General features: G+C 36.2%; 1 protein-coding gene across 4 annotated transcripts; it reads right to left on the reverse strand.

The window, feature by feature from the left end:
• Positions 1-387: 387 nt before the first annotated feature.
• LOC112520826 (flowering time control protein FCA) lies at positions 388-19,452 on the reverse strand. Of its 4 annotated transcripts, none has more exons than XM_025129430.1 (19): positions 18,962-19,452; positions 18,080-18,240; positions 17,757-17,835; positions 13,780-13,862; positions 13,641-13,692; positions 12,800-12,867; positions 12,615-12,681; positions 10,118-10,197; positions 9,962-10,026; positions 6,096-6,155; positions 5,747-5,906; positions 4,367-4,447; positions 3,701-4,270; positions 2,223-2,435; positions 1,887-2,129; positions 1,600-1,638; positions 872-940; positions 747-792; positions 388-651 (listed from the first exon to the last, which is right to left on the reverse strand). In XM_025129430.1, the coding sequence occupies exons 1-19, from the start codon at positions 19,368-19,370 to the stop codon at positions 638-640; spliced, it is 2,559 nt and encodes an 852-aa protein (XP_024985198.1). In that variant the 5' UTR covers positions 19,371-19,452; the 3' UTR covers positions 388-637. The 4 variants fall into 4 exon arrangements, with proteins under 4 accessions (XP_024985198.1, XP_024985197.1, XP_024985195.1 ...); XM_025129429.1 differs by having other exon boundaries at positions 12,800-12,861; positions 13,780-13,886; XM_025129427.1 differs by having other exon boundaries at positions 2,223-2,432; positions 13,780-13,886.
• Between the last annotated feature and the right edge of the window lie 2,512 nt (positions 19,453-21,964).

Here is a 21,964-nt window from a genome sequence, read left to right on the forward strand (position 1 = left end):
GGAATTGATGTTTTTTTCTAAATTATTAATTAATGCTTCATAACGTTAACAACTTAAGGATATTTATTTTTAAATAAATTATCTTGACCCAAAATATATAATTGTTTATGTACGTATGATTTATGAGATGTTGTCAATGTTGGTCAAGTTTTAACTTGTCAAGTCGTAATTGGTCCCAATTACAACCCGTTCAAACTTTTCTTAGGTAACTACAGGTAAAAAGTTATTGTATGGAACACCTTGTTGAGTCCTACTCGTCTCAGACCATGGGTAATAAGTCGGTTCGACCCGTAGAAACATAATCCGGTGTTTTTATAACCGATAAGGTCCCTGTTTTTAGGACGACGTCAACATAATCCGGAAACAAGTAAAAGGAATGATCCTTAACTAGTAAAGAAGAAACAATTATACCATGTATGGTCTGAAGGCCTCTTCTAAGAGTATTTGAGAAGTATGTTGTGGCAAAATTTAGAAGGGGAAAATCATGGTAGATACTAATACTACACACCATAACTTGGATTTAGCTGTCAAATACTCTACTAACATATCCATAACAAAGTAAACTAAAACAAAACAGACCCCTGATATATTTTTTTATGTTACAAACCCTTCTTTTGCCAAATGAATAACGAAATTCTCAGCTGCCTGGACCTGCAATTGCAACTGGAACAGTAAGCAAAACCCACAAAATGGGACACTTTTTGAAAGATGAATATTTGCGAGTATAGACCAGAAAATAACGAAACCTGCTGTTTTATTCTTCCACATCCAGTCCTGTGCTCCCTGCATCCCCTGTAACGGAGAAATACAGACTTTACGTAAATAGAATTCCAAACAAAAAGCTTTGGTCATGAAGAATCGGTAATATTACCTGCTGAAAGCGTGAAGAATCATTCATAGAACCACCACCACCCACCGGCAATTGTGCATAGCCAAAGCCCTGTAGTGCAGAAAGCCAAAAATTAAAGATTAAGCAAGCTCAGTAGGCATTATAATATGCCAAAAGCAAGCTTTACCAACCTACTTCATATTTAGATTTTACGAGATACCCGGCAAGAACCCTAATATGGTTAGACTTCAAGTCTAGGTATTTTATTGTACGGTATGTTCCCTTCTGCTGCTTATACTTTTTGTTATTTTCTCTACTTGGAATACTTCTTTCAGTACTTCGACAAACTCGGCCGCTAATGGTTCAAAATTTTAGCTACATGTTTGACTGTTGAAGATGAAGTGTTTTGATGATACCTGTCCTTCAATCTAAATTTAAAAATCTTAAGCATGCACAATTTATACTTGTCCAGTAACAAAAAGAGAATTTGATTCTTGATGATACACTGCAGCTGTAAGGCGTCCCATCAACCGAATAGCCATTAAGCATACGCATCTACATGGAACAGTTGGTAGAGCATTGGGCTTTTAACCTAATGGTCACAGGTTCAAGTCCTGCTATACCCAAATCTAACTTGCACTGTACTATGAGTAAGGATGCGTAGTAGCGAAAAGAGCACTCTTTGGCCTTTAGATTAGAGGCGYTTCGCCGTCTTTGATTGGATGGAAACAGATATAATGATATTAGAAGGAATAAATGGGGATGAATACCTGAATATTTTGATGACCTGCAACGCCAGCATTTTGATACTGGAACAAAAATTGACATAAAAATAAGATCATCAAATAACCCAAAAAATAGTGAAATATCACAAAGAGAATATTTTCCACACCATGTTGGTCAAAAGAAAATTTTACATAGATACTAAGTGTGGTACTCTATGGATAATGGTAAATCCTGGGGTAGTTGTGATTTAAGTACCCCTCATGTAAATTCTTCTACAACAGTATAGAAAGATTAAACAATAAATAACACCGTTAATAAAATGAGAATGTACCGCTGATGACTGAGGGGCATGCTGCAACTGTTGAGGATGTCGACCCTGCACTTGCATCTGTGTTTGAAGGTGACTTTGAAGCTGAAGTTGGGGAATCTGAGTTTGCTGATTTGGAAGACCTTGACTGTGGGATTGACTCTGAGGCTGCTGTACGGTCGCCGTTTGTTGTTGCTTTTGCTGCTGCTGTTGTTCTTGAGGCTTCTGTTGTAGTTCATATAGAGCCAATTCCTCTGGTTTCTCCCACTGTAATGAGCATTTCAGAAATATTTACCTTCAATTTCAAGATCACCATAAAACAGGAAAAACAAAAGAATGCAAAGAGTAACAAAATTTTACTTTGCTTTCGCCAGTTGTGCTGTTGTAGTAGTACTTATATCCATCAGGAGAGGTGTGCTCGGTCCAATTACATTTCAAGGAACCTCCAGCAGATGACATGGCTGAGGCAACTGAAGCAGCAGATGCAGCAGGAAGTGAATCCGTCAAGGGTTTTACAGCTGAAGCACCAGAAGTGGCTGATGTCTGGGGTAAGCTACCGCCCCATGTAGACTGCTGAAAAGGAAGAGAGTAAAAAGAAGTCTCAGCACCATGAGAAACTTTTGAAAACAAGGCCAACATTGTTGTGTCAATGCATCCTAAGATTCACAATACAATTCTGAGGTCAGGTTAGAAACAGTAGTATAAAAGCTGCAGGTCCAGGAATTAGACTCGATGGATCAACACCGTGTATAAAAAGTAAATGTGTTGATGCTACCAGCTACCCTTCTAGAGCGAGAATGGCTTTGGCAGCAGAAAGGTTCCCAACGTTGTTTTTTCCCAGATATTTAATTTCAGTTGTAAGTGATCTAACACCCAAAGTTGTTAAAAGACCCAAGGAGCAAAGAAGTTCCAGGGTCTAGGCATGGGGAGCAGGCCTCAGGAATGCGAAGCGCATCTTATCAATAAAGATATATATACACACAGTTACACACAACTCAAATATGCAGCAAGTACAAGCCTCCAAATGCAGCAACCATCAGTACTTCGACAGAGGCAGAAGGGAGAAGGGTTTAATGCTTGATCCGTGAGGGAGAAGTTATAAGGTCTGGGTATTTACAGAGGCGGCTTGAAGTTCGAAGGACTGGTTATTTAGGGTTCGACTCATTTCATCTATTTAATGACTTTTTTAAAGAAGTCTAGGAGACGAGAAGATGAGAGAACTTGTTTAATATTAGGGTTTGACTAGGTATTTAATAACTCTTTATAAGGCATGCCTAGGCCCACAAGATGCAATGCCTCAGTGAGCCTCGTGAATATGCCTAGCCTAGACTCAAAAAATCCCAAGACCTTGAGCCTTATGAGCCTCAGAACCACTTTTAACAGCTATGCATCCACTTCCCACTTATGGTACTGATCCTCAACATTCGAACAATAGCCAGATATAATGTCCTTTTAGGGATGCAAGGTCAACGCTATTTCTAGGTATCTTAGAAGAAATTATGATCATGCTCCACAACTTTCCAAGCTACAACTAGAACAGAAAGGGACAAAAGCAGCTAGGAAGATGTGGTATAAACCAAGTGCAACCAAACTCTATGCAAAAACCATACATCTAGGGAACAGAATACAGCTGCAGACATGCATGTTAAAAAGATCAATAGCACGCCCTGGACACCAACTTCTCGTGCTAATAACCCTTGCACGGAAAGATGAATTCTAAAATGAATTAAACAGATCAGTGCTGCAACTTCCACAGCAATTTCACACATCACACAATTTATTGATATGAAAAGGTGCAAAAAATATACAAGGCATGTTCTAATTTAAAATTTAGATACCTGCAATCTTGCACCTTGGAGATTCTGTTGTGGTGTCAAATTCGGATTTGATGGTTGCATAAGCTGCAATTGTTGTTGAAGCTGAGAGAATGCTTGCTGAGATGATTGATAGCTTGCCTGTAAAGTTTGTTTTTGCTGAGACAACATTTGAGCCAGCGGAGAGGCTGATTGCTGCACAGGCTGAAGCATTTGCTGCTGCCCTGGCAGTTGATACTGATTCATCATTGCGGTGAGAACATGGGGTGGTAAGTTGTTATTAGAAAGAGATGGTGTTGTTGTTGATGAGACACCAGCTTGGACTTGTGCTTGCTGAAGGGGTAACATCCCATTGAAACCAAGCATAGGCTGCGATGGAAACCCTTGACTGAAGGAAGCTTGACTAGCAGAGTTGGGTGCTTGTAGTTGCCCAGGTGGCCTTACAGTACTAGATGCTGGAGCCTGCGAGAAAGTTGCAGGTGTCTGCAGCTGTAGCTGCATAGACGAAGGGTAGTCCTGTGGTGACTGATTTGGCTTCTTTAAGGGTGACAAATGGCCACCAGATGAGAGTTGAGGCAAAGATGAATTAAAGCTCTGTAAATAGTTCATGGCAAAAACAATTACCAAGCTGTGTTTCTACTTTCTACCACATCAACTAGAAAACAACATGAGGCCCAGATGTGTGCATACCTGATGTGTTGACGTGGATGGAACAGCAGGTCCAGGAAACAGATTATCAGAAGAGGCACCAAGGCCACCATGGGTACCACCCTGACAAATTATCAAAGATAATAAGCAGGAAAGATAAGTAGCACAGTGCAATGAAAGATGAAACAAATTCCAACGTTATGGTGATTTTTCTAGAGTGGAACAGTATAATATGACGATCATACAAACTAGAAACTCGGGACATTTCTCGATCTACATGACAACGGGGGGATTATATTGGATTCAGGGATCCCTCGGTAATAATTGATATACTTTCAAGCATATATTTAGAAGAGATCCCAAAAAACCTAATAGTCAGCAAAATAAGTCCTCGGTTAATCTTTCCGACTTCTAAAGCAATATCCACCAATACTGTATGCGAACATGATTATGTTTTTTGGCCTATAGAGTAGGAATTTAGATTTTATGTTTCACAGAAGATTATAGAAGCAGTAATAAACATTAATGAACATTTGCATTGTTTTTAATAGAGTTGAAATTGAATCTTAGCAAATCACATTGCATAGTGCAACCATGGAGTCAACCTCAAAATGAGCCATGGCACGTGGCAAACACCCGTTTCCAAGCAGAAATGTCAAAAACATGCAGTTTAAATATAGTATGAGGTGAATCAAATTCAGTCATAACAGATCTATTCTACTACTTCAATGTTAAAAAAACAACAATAATGGTTTATTCAGCAAAACATGGCTTATGCCTCCATATAGTTGTTTATATTCATTAAACTAGGTGATGCAAGTAAAATAAATTCTAATATGTGAAAACAAATAAACCATTGTATTACCAACACAAATAAAAACATTTTGCTAGCTCGCTGATTATTATTGAAGCTGTAAAAAGTAAGTGAAGAAGATCAGATCAATTGAAATTCTCATGAATAGATGTAAAAACCAGCATCAATCAAGATTCAAGAGTGGAATGAAGAATACATAATCTGCTAATAGTTGCAGAAGTACCAAACATCTTGGCTTCTTTGTATTATATTACCAGTTTCATATAAGTCGCACGAAGCTTTAGAAAAACAAAATGGAAGGCCAAAAAATGATCCAAACAATGTAAATGCATTTCTTTCATTGAAAGACCTAAATTTTACAGAATGATCATTATAGGGATATGTACCATGGTTATAGCCTTGTTTCCTGTTATGTGTTGTGCAATTGGTGCTGTTATATATGGTGAGACATCACACAAACCTGGACTACTATGACATTAGACCATAATACATAGATTTAGGATTTTCATTTATCCTCTAGGTTCAGAAATTATAGTCCTTGAATAACTTAAAAGGTCGATTAATATGTCTACATATATAGAGAAGTCATGTATGAATAATCAACTTACTGGGGCTGAAGACCCTTTCCCATCAGCAGATCTAGGAGCCGCTTGACTGCCAAAACCATGCATGCCAATATCAGAAGATGGTACCATGCCCTGCTGGTTCATCGGATGCCATGCATTTGGAGGAATAGGAGCGTGCATAGCCTCACCAGGATTTGGTGGTCTGAAATAACATTTGTTAGCACAGAGGAAGTAAAGTATGCAATGTCAAAAAAGAAGACAGTAAACGTAAGGCTAGCATGGTATAAGAAGCAGACAAGTTGTATCACACGCTAATTCCAAGCTTCCACCGCTAGGTGGTCCCTCATCAACCAAAAAAGTTGTACCCTATAAAGATATAGGAAAAGGGTACCTAATCCCAGGGGACTGCAGCCGAGGACCAAACCCAGGACCACCAAATGCAGGAGCTCCCCTGGCAAAAGAAGATAGAAAATTAATAATATAAACGACATAATTTGGTGAAGGAAATAGTTATGAAGAAAAATATCTGCAGACATATTAGCTGAGGTACAGTTATCTAGTGTTGCATTCTTCTTTTTACTCTCGTCTTCTCTATGAGGAGAAGTGGTTGCTTTATAGTTTATTCCATTCTGCTCCGTATTTTCAATAATTTAAAAGGCAAAAAAGAGAAGTTTTTCAATTATACAATGGTATACTCTTCCACAAAGATGATAGAAATGACAAAAATTTAAAATTCACACATTTCAAGACTTGGATGGACGGTACCAAGAGAAAAAAACGTTCTGTTTTAGCACTGCAACCCCAATAAACAAAAAAATATCAAATCATGGAGAGTATAAATAAAAGACCATGCTGTTGAAGAATGAACAGAATGGTTCACAGCGAACTAAGAAGGTGATCTGATATTTTTTGCTATGCTTCATTTAAAGAATTTATGTAGCACCAGCTTAATTTGACAAAGGTTATCAAAGCGTTAAGCAGCTTCAATTACTCAAATATCTGTCCCAAGGGCACTTGACATTAGCTTCAACGGCAATAACAAAGCCTATACAAACTACTTTGGAGAAACCAATATCAAACTCAGAGACACAAGATATCATATCTATAGGAAATAGAAAGCCTGTCAAACAAGTCAGGGTGAATCAATTGTCAGACACAGTTGAAGGAGAGCAATAAAAGGTTGAGTGCTTGTTTTCATGAAGATCCCAGGCTTGTACATAAGTGTAAGCAAACAGGTAGCAAGAGCAAAGACTTACACATGATAAACATAGATCGGAAAAATAAGAAAGTATCATGTAGGTGCATTGAAAACATTCAAAAGGCAAAAGGACAAACAACATAGAGCAAGTAAGGCAGAACTCGCACAAAGCAAGGCAAAACATATCCCTAGTCTAAACTGTCAGCCCTCTACCTCCAAACATCTCCAACTCCCTTCTTCCCAACCACACTAGCAAGACCCCACATCTATTATGCTACCCTAGTCCACCTTCTCCATGTACTCCTATCAGATGTCATGTCCTCATAAATGCCTATGGGTCCCATGTCCATTCCCAATTGCTCATCTCACGTCCTTCTTAGCCTTCCACTCCTCATCACCCCTTCAACTGTCACTCTTTCTACTCTCTTTACCTGTGCCGCCATTGATCTCCTACAAATGTGCCCAAACAATCGCGATCTCCCTTCTCTCAATTAATCCGTTATTGGGGCAACTCGGGAAACTTCCAAGTCCATCGCAAAAAAGAACTCATTCAAAATCCTGCCTAACATGGTTTGACCACAAATCCACCAAAGTATCCTCATTTCCACAACTTCCAACTTTCTCTTAACGACCTTCCTTGTATCCCAACATTCTGACCCATACAGCATAGTTGGTCTGATGGCCACCCTGTAACATGTCCTTCAGTTTCAGTGGGACTTCCTTGTTACACAGCACCCCTATGGCAACTCTCAACTTTAGCCACCCTACCTTTATTTGATGTGTTGTGTCTTTCCTAGACCTCTCCCTCTCCCTCTTTTTTAATCATGGAACCTAAATACTTGAAACTATCCCTTTGGAGTACCTATTGCTCCCCACTGAAATTGCACCTTTAGAACCACCAATTCACAAACCTTGTGTTTCCAAAGCCACACTCCACTGCTCCAATCTCTCACTAATTTCCCTTCGATTCCGCCATCGACACCATGGAACACTCCCCTAGATCCCCTTGGAGATCCATCCAAAATTATAGCAGAGAAATAGACATAACACCAACTCCACCTAGACTCATTTAAGTCCCTAGTTCTCCCTTACGGAACCCCTAGTGTACCCTCGGCCACTGCCCTAACAACATAAGCCACTCTACTCCACATATGTTTGGCGCTTCCCCTTGTCCATTCCCTACCTCCCGAGCGACACTATCCGTAAATTACTGAATTGTTTTCCTTTTTAGATTTTTCCATGAGATTTGTGTTCTTGTCTCCCTCGTACCTTCCACTTCACCTCTCCTTATGAATAAGTCCGTTGCCAACAAATGATGTTGAAACACCTTAAACCCTGCAGATAGCGATCCTAACTATGCATAAGAAGGTAATCAATTTGGGTGCTATGACCCTCATTCCTATAAGCGACCAGGTACTCATCATCTATACTATATTATAAAGCATTTGACAAAAACTCTTAAAAACCAATTTTAATACAAAGTACTGTTTATTGATGCATATTACTTAAAATTCAAGATTACAAGTAATTTTGCGTAAGTACAACTTATTAAACCTCCACTTTTAAATTCGTGTAACTAACTGCAGATAAACATAATCAAATACAGAATAAACATCCATTTTAAATATAGAAAATCGATGATATAATTAAGATAATCATTGAGTTCTAACAGAATTTTTAATTATTATCTTTATAAAAAATTGTATTTTTAAACCAAAAATAAATTAATTTGTTATTAAATCTAAATTAAATTATAATAAAAATTAAATTAAAGAGGTTACACCAAAAAAACAAGAACTAATAAATAGTTTATTTGATGCTAACGTCGATTTATTTTTTTCAAATTTTTATGCTATCTTCAAATTTGTATTTCATTCAAAAATAAAAACATTATTGTTTTCTCAAAACCACATAAAATCGTATTATTTCGATAGAGACAGAATAAAAACTAAACATCAAAATCGAGATTTATCTCGCTGCATTGTGCGATTTTCCCTTCTAGTGTTTTCTAAAGCAGGAGTTTGACACTCTTGAGTCATGAACCGTTGTGGAATCCATGAGGGCACAACCTCCTTCCTTCTTCATACCAACTCCAAAACCACCATGAACTCCTTGGTACACATCTACAATCTGCCACTCCCCCAATATGTCATTTGAAATTACCCCCTAAAAAACACATTGGTTGCTCACAAACCTCCCACAGAATCATCAAGGCACAAATTACTACTTCAAAATTAGATTCTTCTATATGTGGTTGTACATTATTTGGATTATGTGTTATTTCTTATCCATCCATTTAATCTTTATGCATATCTTATACTCCAAGAAATGATCATGTAAAACATTAAAAATGCAAAGGTTCCCAATACTATGAAATTTACCTTAACCTTTACACTATAAACTAACAGTTATTCAAGAAAAGCAAACTCTAGCATAAGAGTCGGTGTTATTTATCCAATTTTCAGTCATTGAATATTGATTATGATCGAGGGACTAAACTGATCATATCAGGTTAAAATGGTTTCATAAATAGTCTCTTATGTCCCTGTTTACTTTTTACCCATTAAAATGTCCCAAAGTCGAATATGGTTTCATGACAAGTAATGTTGAGCCTTATCTTTCTTAGTAACCTTCAGAAAAGTGAATATGTGGAGCTGCAATTAACTTATGTGTCGATGTGTCTCTTTCTTTACGATGTTAAGCCTAACATAGCAGTGCAAAGTTTAGACAAGAAAATATTTAATTGTGCCCAAGTCTTATGCCGGCATGAAAGTGGAAAACGCAATTTGAGAAGAGGTTATAATTATTTTGTAATTCGGAAGCATCATTGTCTAAATATATTTGAACCTCAACTTTTAATCAGAACTCAAAACCAAGGTGCATTAGCATGTTGCAACACTAATTGTTAGGGTGATCTCGTACAAGCAAAACTGAATGCAGTTTTTAGCAAAATTTGATCCAATAACTAGATCAATGAATAAAAAAGACCAATACCAAAACCATAACAAAAGTTACTAACGTTAATAAAAATATTTATAATAAAATAGATCGTAAAGCACCTCGTTTCTCCTGGTCTGGGTCTCTTAGGGTCAGCAAATCGAACAATCAATGGTTGTTCACAACCCTATCATTTACAAAGAAATAGTAAATGGATGAATATCAACAATGGCAGTAACAAAACCCATGATCATAACCTAAATAAGAAACATGCTTACTCGCATTGTGTACATTCCATTAAGAGCATTTATAGCCGCCATTGCCACATCTCTATTTGAAAATTTAACAAATCCACATCCTTCGGAAAATATTAAGCATATTAGAGGTAAGTGAAAATATAAGCTTATCCGACATGTAAATTAGAAACAAATGATGTGCAAGAAAGTACATATCTCGCCGTCCAAAACCAAGAATGAAATTTCAGACATACCAAGATCATTGGCAAAGTAAATTTTATAACTTCATTGAAAGCTATGTTTGAATCACTGTCTTATCTGATAGATAAAAGTTGAAAATTTTGATATAAGAACATTAAAGTTGCTTGCAAGTTACAAGGTAATTGTATTTCACTATTTCCAAACCTACTAGAGGCCAGCCCGTTGATAGGTCTTATGTAGATGTAGAACCGCAGCAAGTAAAACTCTAATAATGTAGGTAGTTTGACAAGTCTTAGATAAACACATCTATCATAAATAAGTGGTTATATTTCTTGTTTTGGATATCTACCAACAATTTTATCTGGAGGAAGCCTGAAGAACAGTTGAACACAATAACTTATACAATTATACCTTTCCAGAAGTTGGATCAAAGTAAGCTGATGCATGGCATTACATAAAAAGTGCCATATATGTATTAACTTTTAATTTTAATTTGAAAAAACTGGAACTAGAAGGTAGGCTGTTGGGAAGAAAAAATTTCCTACTATGTTTGTTGATGCAGTTATGAATACGCATGATTGCCTTAACTTCTCATTGACATAAGATAGACCATGCTCCCACATAATTAGAGTACATTAGAATTACACAACAGGTATGCAGTAGGTCCACATCTATTTGCTCTGGGTATGAATGATCTCACAAAAGACATCCAAGGTACAAAACCATGTAGCATGTTCTCTTTTGATATAGAACGTTAACTAGTGAGACAGGACCAGGCGTCAATGTAGAAGATAGAGAAGAACCACCTTGTATTTAGTAAAGGCTTTTAGTTCACATCAGATTGAAGCAGTAAATGAAGTGCAAACTCAAGAGAATCAATATAGAGGTGAAAGAGAACAATGTGGCAAGCATATAAGAGGAATATATTCCTCTCATTCGAGATAGATATTACAGCTCTAATACAACAGTTAATGAAGAGTGCCATAAGATAACATAGGGGATGAATGAAGTAGCCACAGACATCAGAACTCTTGTACACTCAAAATTCACACTGTAGCTTAAGGATAAATTCTACAAGATGAAAACGAGACATAAGACATTAGATGGTATATATGGGTGCAAACGTTGGGCATCAAGGACATAAAGACAGATGACTAGCATATGGATGTGCATACTTGGGTGGATCGGTGGTGCTTGATACGATTACATGAAAAAGTTGGGATGAAAACAAGAGAGTAAACTAACACGAACTAGTTGATTAGTGTAACCTAATCCATGCAATTCATTGGTTCACAATACACGTACGGTGCATGGTACACATAGTTAGAGGTACATGGATCTGTGAGGTAGTCTCACTAGATGCATTACTTTAGTGCATCACAGCTGTTCAGTGAGATACTTCTGTAGAGTGTGTTCAACGCTTACATATGTATCCACATTCTTATGGCAGGGTAGTATTACCAACTACAACTGAAACAATAGGCATAATATCATATAATAAGTCGGTAAGAATATATTGAAGAAGATGCACCTAATAAACTACAAAGGATATCTCAAGGTACATTATCACAATATAATTCCTTCATACTTGAATTATATTTGGAACTATGTGTATGTTTCTAATTTATTCCTTCAAATTTCATTTAATTAGTTTATTTTTGTCAAATCATTCAAATATAGACATAAAAGGTATGATAGGACTGATTCATGATCTATAAGGTGAAAGTGAATCTCATACACTGGTTTTGAGATTGTATGCTTATCTTCAGCCAGAAGCCTTTAACATACTAGAAAGTGATCTTACCACTAGGAAGATGTTAGTACAGGTACTGAGGTAAAGATTTAAGGGAGAAATCCAGAGAAACAATGTCGAGTAATTGAGAAACTTGAATCGATCTTACATAGGACAGATCAAAATATTATATTCATGTCCATGACCCCTTGGTAGGTTTAACAATTCTGTAGTTTCTAATGGATTTAGATTTTAATTAATCCAAATAAAAGTTTGTTAACACAGAGGAAGTTGACACATCTACCCCCCTTCCTTTCCCACTTAAATATAATCTCGATATTCCATTCAGATAGCTCTGAGCTAATTTTTCCAACTTGGTACACAAGGGATAATTTATTTTTTATTTTTTTATTTTTTTTTGGGGGGGGGGGGGTCTTTGGTTAGAGAAACACAGCACCTTCACATGCAAAAGGGGACCATGTTCATTGGGTGGTGGAGTGCAAAAACAATATTATAGAAGTCTTACATTTTAACAAGACTAGCCTTAGAACAGAACTTTAATGTAAAAATAATATGCACCAAAATAACAGAGAAATCAGGACAAACCACGACTCTGCTTCATTTCGTCGCGCATGAGATAGACATCCTCAACTCGACCATAAGGCAAAAAAATCTGAAAAGCATTTTTTTTAATTATCCTCATGCATAGATAGATAATTAGCAAAAAGATAAACGAAGCAAGAAAATAACATAAGCTCGGAAAAAATAGGCATAAATATGTTATGGCCTACTTCTTCAACTTCTTTCTCAGTCGCTTGTTTATTTAACGAGCCAACAAACAGCTTGTATTCCACTGCACCTAACACAGAAGAAAATAACATCAGGATCAAATTTCAATCAAAAGACAACAAACAAAATATATGTGGCAATTCACGAGATTTAAGTAATAGAGATACCAATGAAGTTATCAAATTACAATAAGTTAATTAGTACACAGCAATGTACTGTACTTATCAATCATTTACAACTAAAATTACATACACAGATAAATCAGCAAAAGTGAGAGATCGCCAAACGAAGACTTATCCAGGAATCAAGCATAAAGTTAACATGCACATGACTTGTATAGATGCATCTGTAACATAAGTATATTTCTTTACATTTGACATGCAATATTTCAACCTGAACCACCATATAGCAAGGATTTATAAACATGTTTTTACTGTTACTTATTATCACAAGGTATATATATACATATATAGACACACACACATATAAACCCCTCAGGCAAAATAAATGCAGCCCGGTTGTATCGATGGTTCTATGGCCCTTCTTCTGAATGCCCACTTTTTATGAAGACACTGGTGCTAAACAAGCACATTTTATATTCAAGAATCATCACGGCTATCGGTGTGAATTATTTACAGGGGTTTTAAGAAATAGAATAGCCAATACAAATTCCAAAAAGAATCTTCAAAGAAGTATAACAGATACATCATTGTATCCCCAATGCTTGTGTTGTATATGTTAATCAGTAAGAGTCCCGATCTTAGTCCAGAAAACTCCGAGATATGCATGTATGCAAATGTGTTTTCGGTCTTACATGGAGAAAATTTTGAAGGAGTAATTTACCTAAGCGCTCACGCTCACCATCAGCATACCTAACCTGGATGGGACCCACTCCCTGTAAAGAATACAGATGATTGCATCTTGCACTTATATAAATATCTAAGATTTATAAAAACATGCATCAGAGCAGAAAAACACTAACCCCTGGCAATGTGTACTGATTGTGTAAGGCACGTATTGCCCTATCAGCCTCTTCTGATGTAGCATATTTAATAAAGCAACATCCTGCAGAAGCGAACAGCGTGTGTCCTGGTATATTAAGAACACAGCTTGATGACAGAAGCAAAATGTTCTAGAAGCAAATATTCGTAAGGAAAGAGATCAAGCATTCCACCAGTTACAATAGCATATACAATCAACATTGTTTCAGAGATAAATACAAATTAACATCCATACATCTGTAACTACCTCAACCATCAATATTCAACACCAATAACACCAAAACCTTCCTATATACATTAATACATGTTAAAAACACATCAGCAAAAGCTTCCTTTCAACTATAAAAAATCTACGCAATCAACCATTCAATGGAAATGAACCAGGAAACATGATTAAATAAGATTCAATTAAACCTCAAGTACAATTGACATTAACAAAACAATGAATCAATCACTCGAATTAAATAGCGGTTAGGACCGATATTTGAAATAGCGGTTATAATGGAGGTATAGCGTCGAAAAATAGAGGTTCATATAATATTTCTTAGAATTATATATAATATATATGTATGCATACATAAACATATCATATCCATTAATTAAATATAGTTCCAACATCAAAACATCAACTTAAACAAGTTTCCAAAACAAAATAAAAAAGTGTTCATAAACGAGCTAATAGCAAGCAATTCATCATCCGAGTCAACATAGTTCTAAAGAGACCCAAGCTAAAATATTGGAATACCCGTCCGCAATTTCACCTCAAATATCGGTCAATTGCACTGTTAATATCAGAAACACAATTTTCACTGCAAGTTTATCTTAGTCCGCAATCCGCTATTGCAGCGCAATAGCACCGCAATTAACAGCATAGACTGCAAGGCTGACTTTCACCAAAATAATACACCACCAAGCAACTCTAAACAAACATTAAAATTATGGCCTCACAATAATACATTCTGCTACTACATAGATGAACAAGCAGTCTAATGCGGGACGTAAACATAACTAATCGAGATCAACCAATCAATACACCTTGCCCCAATCAACCGTCCAGCATATGACCACTTGCACTGAAATTTTAGCACATACACAATCTTTCTCACCAAATAAAGTAGCATGTCTAACATTCTTTCAGCCTTTGAGCATAGTACTACCTAATTCAGGAAATCCACCAAGCAAATAACATGCAAAATACATGTTACAAGAAGGAAAAAGAACGTATTGGAAACCAATATTTTTTTTGTTGTTCATTTTTTTGTTTATGTTTTTCTTTTTACCCATGCTATGTAGTGTAGTCATCATCCCCTGAAGTTTTACAATATCTTGAGGGCACAACCTGTAAGCATAAATCTTGAACCAAACAAGATTCACCCTCATGAACTTACATCTATTAAACCCAAAAGACCTCTATACAACAAATGCAGCATCGAGTAAAAATACTTGTCAAGCATGATCTAAAGATGGCACAAAACTCAATCAACTGAAGCGTGGAGGGTTCGATATTTTAAAATGTTGCCGGATTACAAAGTGCAGACTCATTCAGAGACCAATGTCACCAAATAATCATCAACAACCAGATCCCATAGCCTGAGCGCCATAGTAATTTTCATTCTTAGTAATCCATCAATAAGCTCCATCGTTCCAATATCCATTCACAAATAATAAAAATTAACTACATTTGCTGCAAACTAAATGCAAAAACAGTAAATCTACTTCATCCATTCAAATGCTGTCCTTGGAAGAATACTAGAAGATTATTCAACTACCCATCCATTCTAACTTATAACTTTTGTTAACACATATAAGTTGATTTGCATCCACAGAGAAACAAGAAATTTGAACATGACACATAAAATGCAGGATGGTATAACAACGAATGAACAACACAAACAATATTAATGATATAACTATATGAACCAACACAAACAAGATTAATGGTAACAATGTCCAGAAAGCAGAACTCGATGCAATATCCCTGCCCATTTGTTCATAAAGTAACAATGGCAAAGGAAAAAATCGACAAAGATTGGATGCAGTGCTCGATATGAGGTTCCCATGTGAAGGTTGCATTTCAGACAGTTGAGTTGATTCAACAGTCCTTATGGTGCCATTCCATGTGGTAGGATGAAAGTTATGAAACATTTGCAACTCAAAACTGATCAAAAGATGGACAAAATCAGTCTCCCAATAACTCATTCTACAAGCATCATAAAGTTCCGAGCTTTGCCGTGTTCAACCGAACTGTAGGCATTACTAAATCACTCATATTCATGAATGATAAACTGAAACGAATGGCAGAAAAAACCAAATACAAAAGCTGTTTCATATACCACCCGAAGCATGTTGTTAATGGGGCCAATGAGGTCATCCACCACCAGCAATATGACATGAAATGGAAACACAGAGATCAACATATATGTTGACCCCATCGAAACGAAATGGTGTTGGTAGCACATCAACTAGACTTCAGGAACTCTTAAAAACAAATGACCTGCTGATAGATTTAAGTCACAACTATATAAAAACCATCACATATTATCACAACCATACATAGAGAGGGTGAGGCCAGGAGGGATCTCGTAGAACCAGTAACATTGACTTTTGGGCATGCTTGGGCCTCAAAATTTGCAAAGTTAGACCTTCAGTTACAAGTTTATACCATTCATGCACTTCAAACCAACCAAGACCAAGATGAAATGTGCACATTCAACATTAAATAATTAACTTGTTAGGATGTAGAAAAATAAGATTGTCGCATGAGTTGGATACAACAAACCATCAAACCTAAATTTCAACCATACACACACTCCACCATCAGTAACCCAATGATGAAAATAAATCAAACATGTTTTACAAGCCAAAATCATGCAACAAATATATTAGCCATCAAAACGCGATTAGGATCATACACAAAGCAACCAAACGGAAATGAAAAATGCCACAAACTGCAACACTAAAAGTCCATTGCATGAAATAAGTTAACCATACCAATGACAGGAACATTCAAAAATTCTAACCCTCCACAAGCCATCAACAACAGTTCATTTCTCCTCAAATGCAAAGGAATACTATAAAAAGGCAACCGAAGCTTTTATGGAAGGATAATTTGTTGTAAAGAAAAAGGAAAGAAAAACTCATACATTCAAAGAAATACACCAATACTCTAGTTGGAAGTATCAACTCATGCATTCAAAAAATAAAATAGTGACCATCGAGACAACAAGCCCATTATAGAGAATCTAGATATCCTCGAATAAATCATTCAATGAATTAAAGCACATTGTTGATTCCAAGAGAACTGATAGGTTAATAAATTCACTCATATTGTACCTACAAGGCCGGAATCTTCAGATGATTTGAAAAGACATACAATATGCTACAGCGAGTAGATAATTCCAACAACAAAGTAGATGTCAGTAGCAACCCATCTTTATAACCATCACATTCCCAAGATCACAACTAACAAGCATTTATAATTATAAATCACTTTTTGCAGGTCTATATGCAAAGGAGCAACAGAAAATCTCAAAGATACAACATTGCCACCATCCACACACTACAGATAACCTACTTACCAGTATATGCCGGTTGTAGTATGGAAAAATTCCTTCTACACATTTCAACATTATTAGCCTAGCTTTTAAATTACCAAAAAACCTAATCTACAGGATCTTGCACAGTTATTATGACATAAAGGCTGCCCCCAAGCAACATCATCAACATCTTCTATGAACGAACAGCTATAGTTACTGATATTTAATGGTCTAGTTTTATCTTCTTCTTCTTAGACAGATAGGATCTTGCAAACCATAAGCAAGAGGCCTGAAAATTGCCAAAACAACTAACTGGGAAGAAATATAAGTTTACATTTGCTTCCCTCGGCCCCTCAAAGAACCTGAAAAGAAATATTGGCACACATCAAATTAAAGAAAAATAATTATGCAGTTGCACGTACCTTGTTGCTGCCCTGTTCTCTTGTCTTTGATCAAAGCAACCTCAACGACATTCCCATGTTCTTCAAAAGCAGGTCGGATCTGAGATTGTATGTACAATATATCAACATAATTGAAATTTTGACCAAATGTAAACAAAAGGCAACAGCTACTTAATCAGCCTAACAGAGCAGATATAGCATGTAGATGAAGAGCAGAATAAGCAAGGCTAGATTGCAACATGTAATAAAAACAAGAAGAAAAAGAATTTAATTCTACAACACGCCCAATGAAGTAGCAGAAAACAAAATGTATCATGTCTAAAGTGTAAACACCTAAAACTTACGTCTTCTTCAGTGGCCGTCTTCGGAACTGAGCCAACAAAAAGCTTGGCAAAACTGCCTCCTTCAGAATGCTTTTTGTCAAAATTGCCTCCATCAATGTGTCTTTTGTCAAAATTATCTCCATCAAAGTTCCTGTTCTCAAAATTGCCTCCACCAAATCGCTCTACGTAAAACAATGTATCAGCCTCACAGGAAGCTTTCAGGAGAAAAAAATATATAGCTGGAGAACTAAAATAAATACAAGAAATGTGATTTAAAAAACTGGCAAGTCACAAATACTTCACAATTTCAAATTCATAATAACAAGGAAATAGTAAACTAAGATAACCGAAAGTACATTCATTATTGTTTGTTGTTTTACTCAAAATTGTTATTTGTCACATCCACTTGTTTAGCGCTCTAAAGAGAATCTATACAAAGAGAATCTATACAAAGAGAATCTATACAAAGAGAATCTATACAGTGTAAATTTCAACACTCATCCCAATATTTAAGCCTTTCTAGAGTTGAGTTAACCCAGCCTTCTGAACCGTAATTGCTCAGAGATTAACAAACAGTTGAAGTGTTTCCCCTGCATTTTTCATCATCATACACCAACCATTCTTAACCGTAAAAATGAATTGAAGTACTGCAAATCCAACCAGCCTATTCCTCAAAGATCAATACATAAGGGTTCAAAAGCAAATCTAGACATGAGAAGCTAAAGCTACTGCTCTGTTCACCTCCCCAAAAAAGCCACAGTTTGCACTTCTACGACCATCACTGTATTACATCTTTAAACAAAAAACATCATGATTTTAGTCGAGTACTCCTAACGTTAGGGTCAATATAGTACCTTTAACATGCAAATTCGAGAAACAACTAGTAAACTCTACACAAGCTACCTGGGGGAGACCCTCCATCTCGGCCAACAAAAGGGAATTGACGTTTCTGGCCCGACATAGGCACCTCGTAATCAGAATTGAACCTTTTCTGCCCTGAAAGAGGCACCTCGAACTCTGAAGAAGGATTGTTGTAAGCCCTAGCACCACGCACACCTAAAGGCCGGAAACCACCTTCCCCTTCCATCGGGCGAAAACCTCCACCGCCGCCGCCACCACTAAGAGGATAACGAGGTGGACTATTGTCAAAAGGACGGCGATTTCCGGAGAAACCTCCACGGTGACGATTGATGGTAACATCATCTGAAGATCGTGACGATGGTGTACCTCCACCTCTAGGGTGTCTGTAAGGGTGAGAATCATTAGGACTGTTTCCATATCGATCTCCTCCTCCTCCTCTATGTCTATCCATTATTGAATGAAGCTTCTGCAGAAATTTCTTGAGGGTAAACAGAAACCCTAACCCTATATTTTTGAGATTTTGCACTGGGAAATTATGAAATTAATGATTCGGGATTGGAAATTAAACTCGAGCAGCGGCTACCATGATTCTACTTGATGATGATATTTGTTTATGTACCCTCGTAGTTTTATTGTTTTCATTTGTGACCTTCTAAATTCCTTTTTGTGATATGTTAACCCAAAAAGAAAAAGTGGAGCCTCCCCATTTTTTTAAGTTTACAAAATTTTATAGTAATATTTTTTTTGGTCTGAATCACATTCTTTACAAATATTAGCATATAAATGGTTGTCTATTAGCATGTTAAATATTGTTGTTTTATAAACAAGTTGTTGAATCATACACCAGCTTATACTACATAATATCAGTTTAAACTATGTCGCACCAATAGAGGATCTACATGGCCTCATATGCAAATTTTAGGTCACTTTTAGAGTCGCATTTCACTAAATGCAATTTCAACCAAACTTGCTTGAGATGTGGCCTCCTAAACACAAATTTATACACGAACTTGAGTTCACTTTGTGTGATATTACATGAAAACTTTGAATTTGCTTGTATGTGTCGTATGTGTGACTTTCTATACAACCCCCATGTTGCATATGGGTTGGAATTTGATGGACAGTGGGTCGAGATCCGACGTATGCGACTTTCTTGTCGATCTTGACCTTACCAACATCAAAATTTGTTTTTCTACGTACAATATATATATATATATATATATATATATATATTCAATATCATGTTTAAACATCAAGAACAATTTCATGTTTTGATATGTCTTTGTCTTATTGATTTATGACAGTAACATACATGTTGCCTCATCACTTAATTCCATGGCCTTAAGGCCTGGCATTCGACATGTAATAAATATTAATCCATTATTTAACATATTTTGTTGTTGTGTAAAAGATAAAACTCAACCATAACACCAAATTCATCTTAATCGAGTGATTTATCATCAACATTTGTTGTACACTTTATGTTGCGTTCTTGCCTCAATAACACACCAAAAACTTTAACATTTTATGTTATCTTTGTGAGTTTCGGTTATGGGGATCACGAGATTACAATGAGAGCAATTTTGCTTGATGATTTATATGTGATCAGCTATACCAGATATACTAAAATCCCTCTCAACTTCTAATTTGATTTTAAGGCTCGTTAATAATTGCACATTTTATTCAAGCATGTTTATCACAATGATACTCAAATCCTCGTTTGCCGATAAATAACACTCTATTTCATGAACTAGTATTCTCATATATTACATAGGAAGCCCTCATTTGGACTATCTAATACAAATTAGGTTTAATAACTGGGAAATACAAATTTTGAGTCAAAAAAATGAATAGTAAAGTTAAAATATTGACTAACGAAACGCCCATCGACCAAAAAACTTTAAATGAATTTTCTTCATTGTTTAATTCTTGTGGTCTTATAAGAATATGTTTGGAAAGCAATGTATGGGATAATGTACGTGTTTTTACATCAAAAATCAATTACGACCATAAGTTAAGAAATTTGCGATTAACTCAGAGGGCGTTTGGTTTGATTGAATGATTTTGGGAGATTTTGATTTCGTGGAAGGATTTGGAATTGGATGGATTTGTATTTGGAAGATGTGGTGTGTCTGACTTGTAGGATTTCAAGTCCGTTCTATATAAACAATTTATAAAAACATACCATAGTTAGTTATAAAATGTAAGACCCATAACAAAAAAATATAAAGAGATTAACTGGCCGAAAATATATATATAGCAGAATCTAGAGTTTTACAAGAAATCGCCCAACAAAGGGGAAGAGTGTAACGATTACAAAAAAAAAACCCGACTAGCAAGACGGTAAATAACAACCTACTAATCTAAACAATCCTATGTCTAGATTAAGGACGGGTATTTATATCATCTCCAACAAAACGCGTCAAATGAAAACCGCTACGCTCCCATTTCACCAAAAGCTTCAACTACAAAAGACTTTTGCGAGACATCGCTCCCTTAACCCTTCGGAACCCATTCGCTAAAGGAACCTGATAAATAAGTCATTTCAAGAAAGAGCGTTAGGCTTTCGCCTAGTGAGTTCAAAATGCAAGCAAATAAATCAGTAAACCCCTATGCATATAAAATATATATATAAACGCATGACGTAAATTTAAAACGGTATAAGTGGACATGAAGGTTCTGATTTACTTGGGGTGGAGTCAAACATCCCAAGATGACGGGGGAGACCCGATTTACCGTTAACTATGACGGAACACAAAGTAAGTCATAAATCAACGTTGTAGAGCATCACTTACAAGATTAAAACCATCGACATCAACCAAACCGATCATGTAATCGGTTGTGATCTAAGCTCTTTAATCTCGGAAATTACACAATAATCACAATGCCTATTTCCGAGCGGGCGTGAAAAGGTGATTTGAAGCTTACATAGTGATCACAATGTCTAATTTTAACTTACACCAACCTTCACATAAAACAAATATAACGACCATGGATATTTTACCAAGTAATTAAACCCTTTATTCAAGCTCAATCTATATTCGA

The sequence above is a fragment of the Cynara cardunculus genome (genome assembly GCF_001531365.2).
Source record: "Cynara cardunculus var. scolymus isolate 2C chromosome LG 11, CcrdV1, whole genome shotgun sequence".
Classification (NCBI taxonomy): Eukaryota; Viridiplantae; Streptophyta; class Magnoliopsida; order Asterales; family Asteraceae; genus Cynara; species Cynara cardunculus.

What these genes read in the sequence shown, in the direction of transcription:
- LOC112520826 (XM_025129426.1), bottom strand. Translation starts at nt 19,370, where the DNA reads ATGGATAGACATAGAGGAGGAGGAGGAGATCGATATGGAAACAGTCCT. An exon ending in ATGGAATGTACACAATGCGA is followed by an intron (nt 10,027 to 10,117) that starts GTAAGCATGTTT and finishes TGTAAATGATAG; the next exon opens with GGTTGTGAACAACCATTGAT. An exon ending in ATTCTTCACGCTTTCAGCAG is followed by an intron (nt 793 to 871) that starts GTAATATTACCG and finishes TCTCCGTTACAG; the next exon opens with GGGATGCAGGGAGCACAGGA.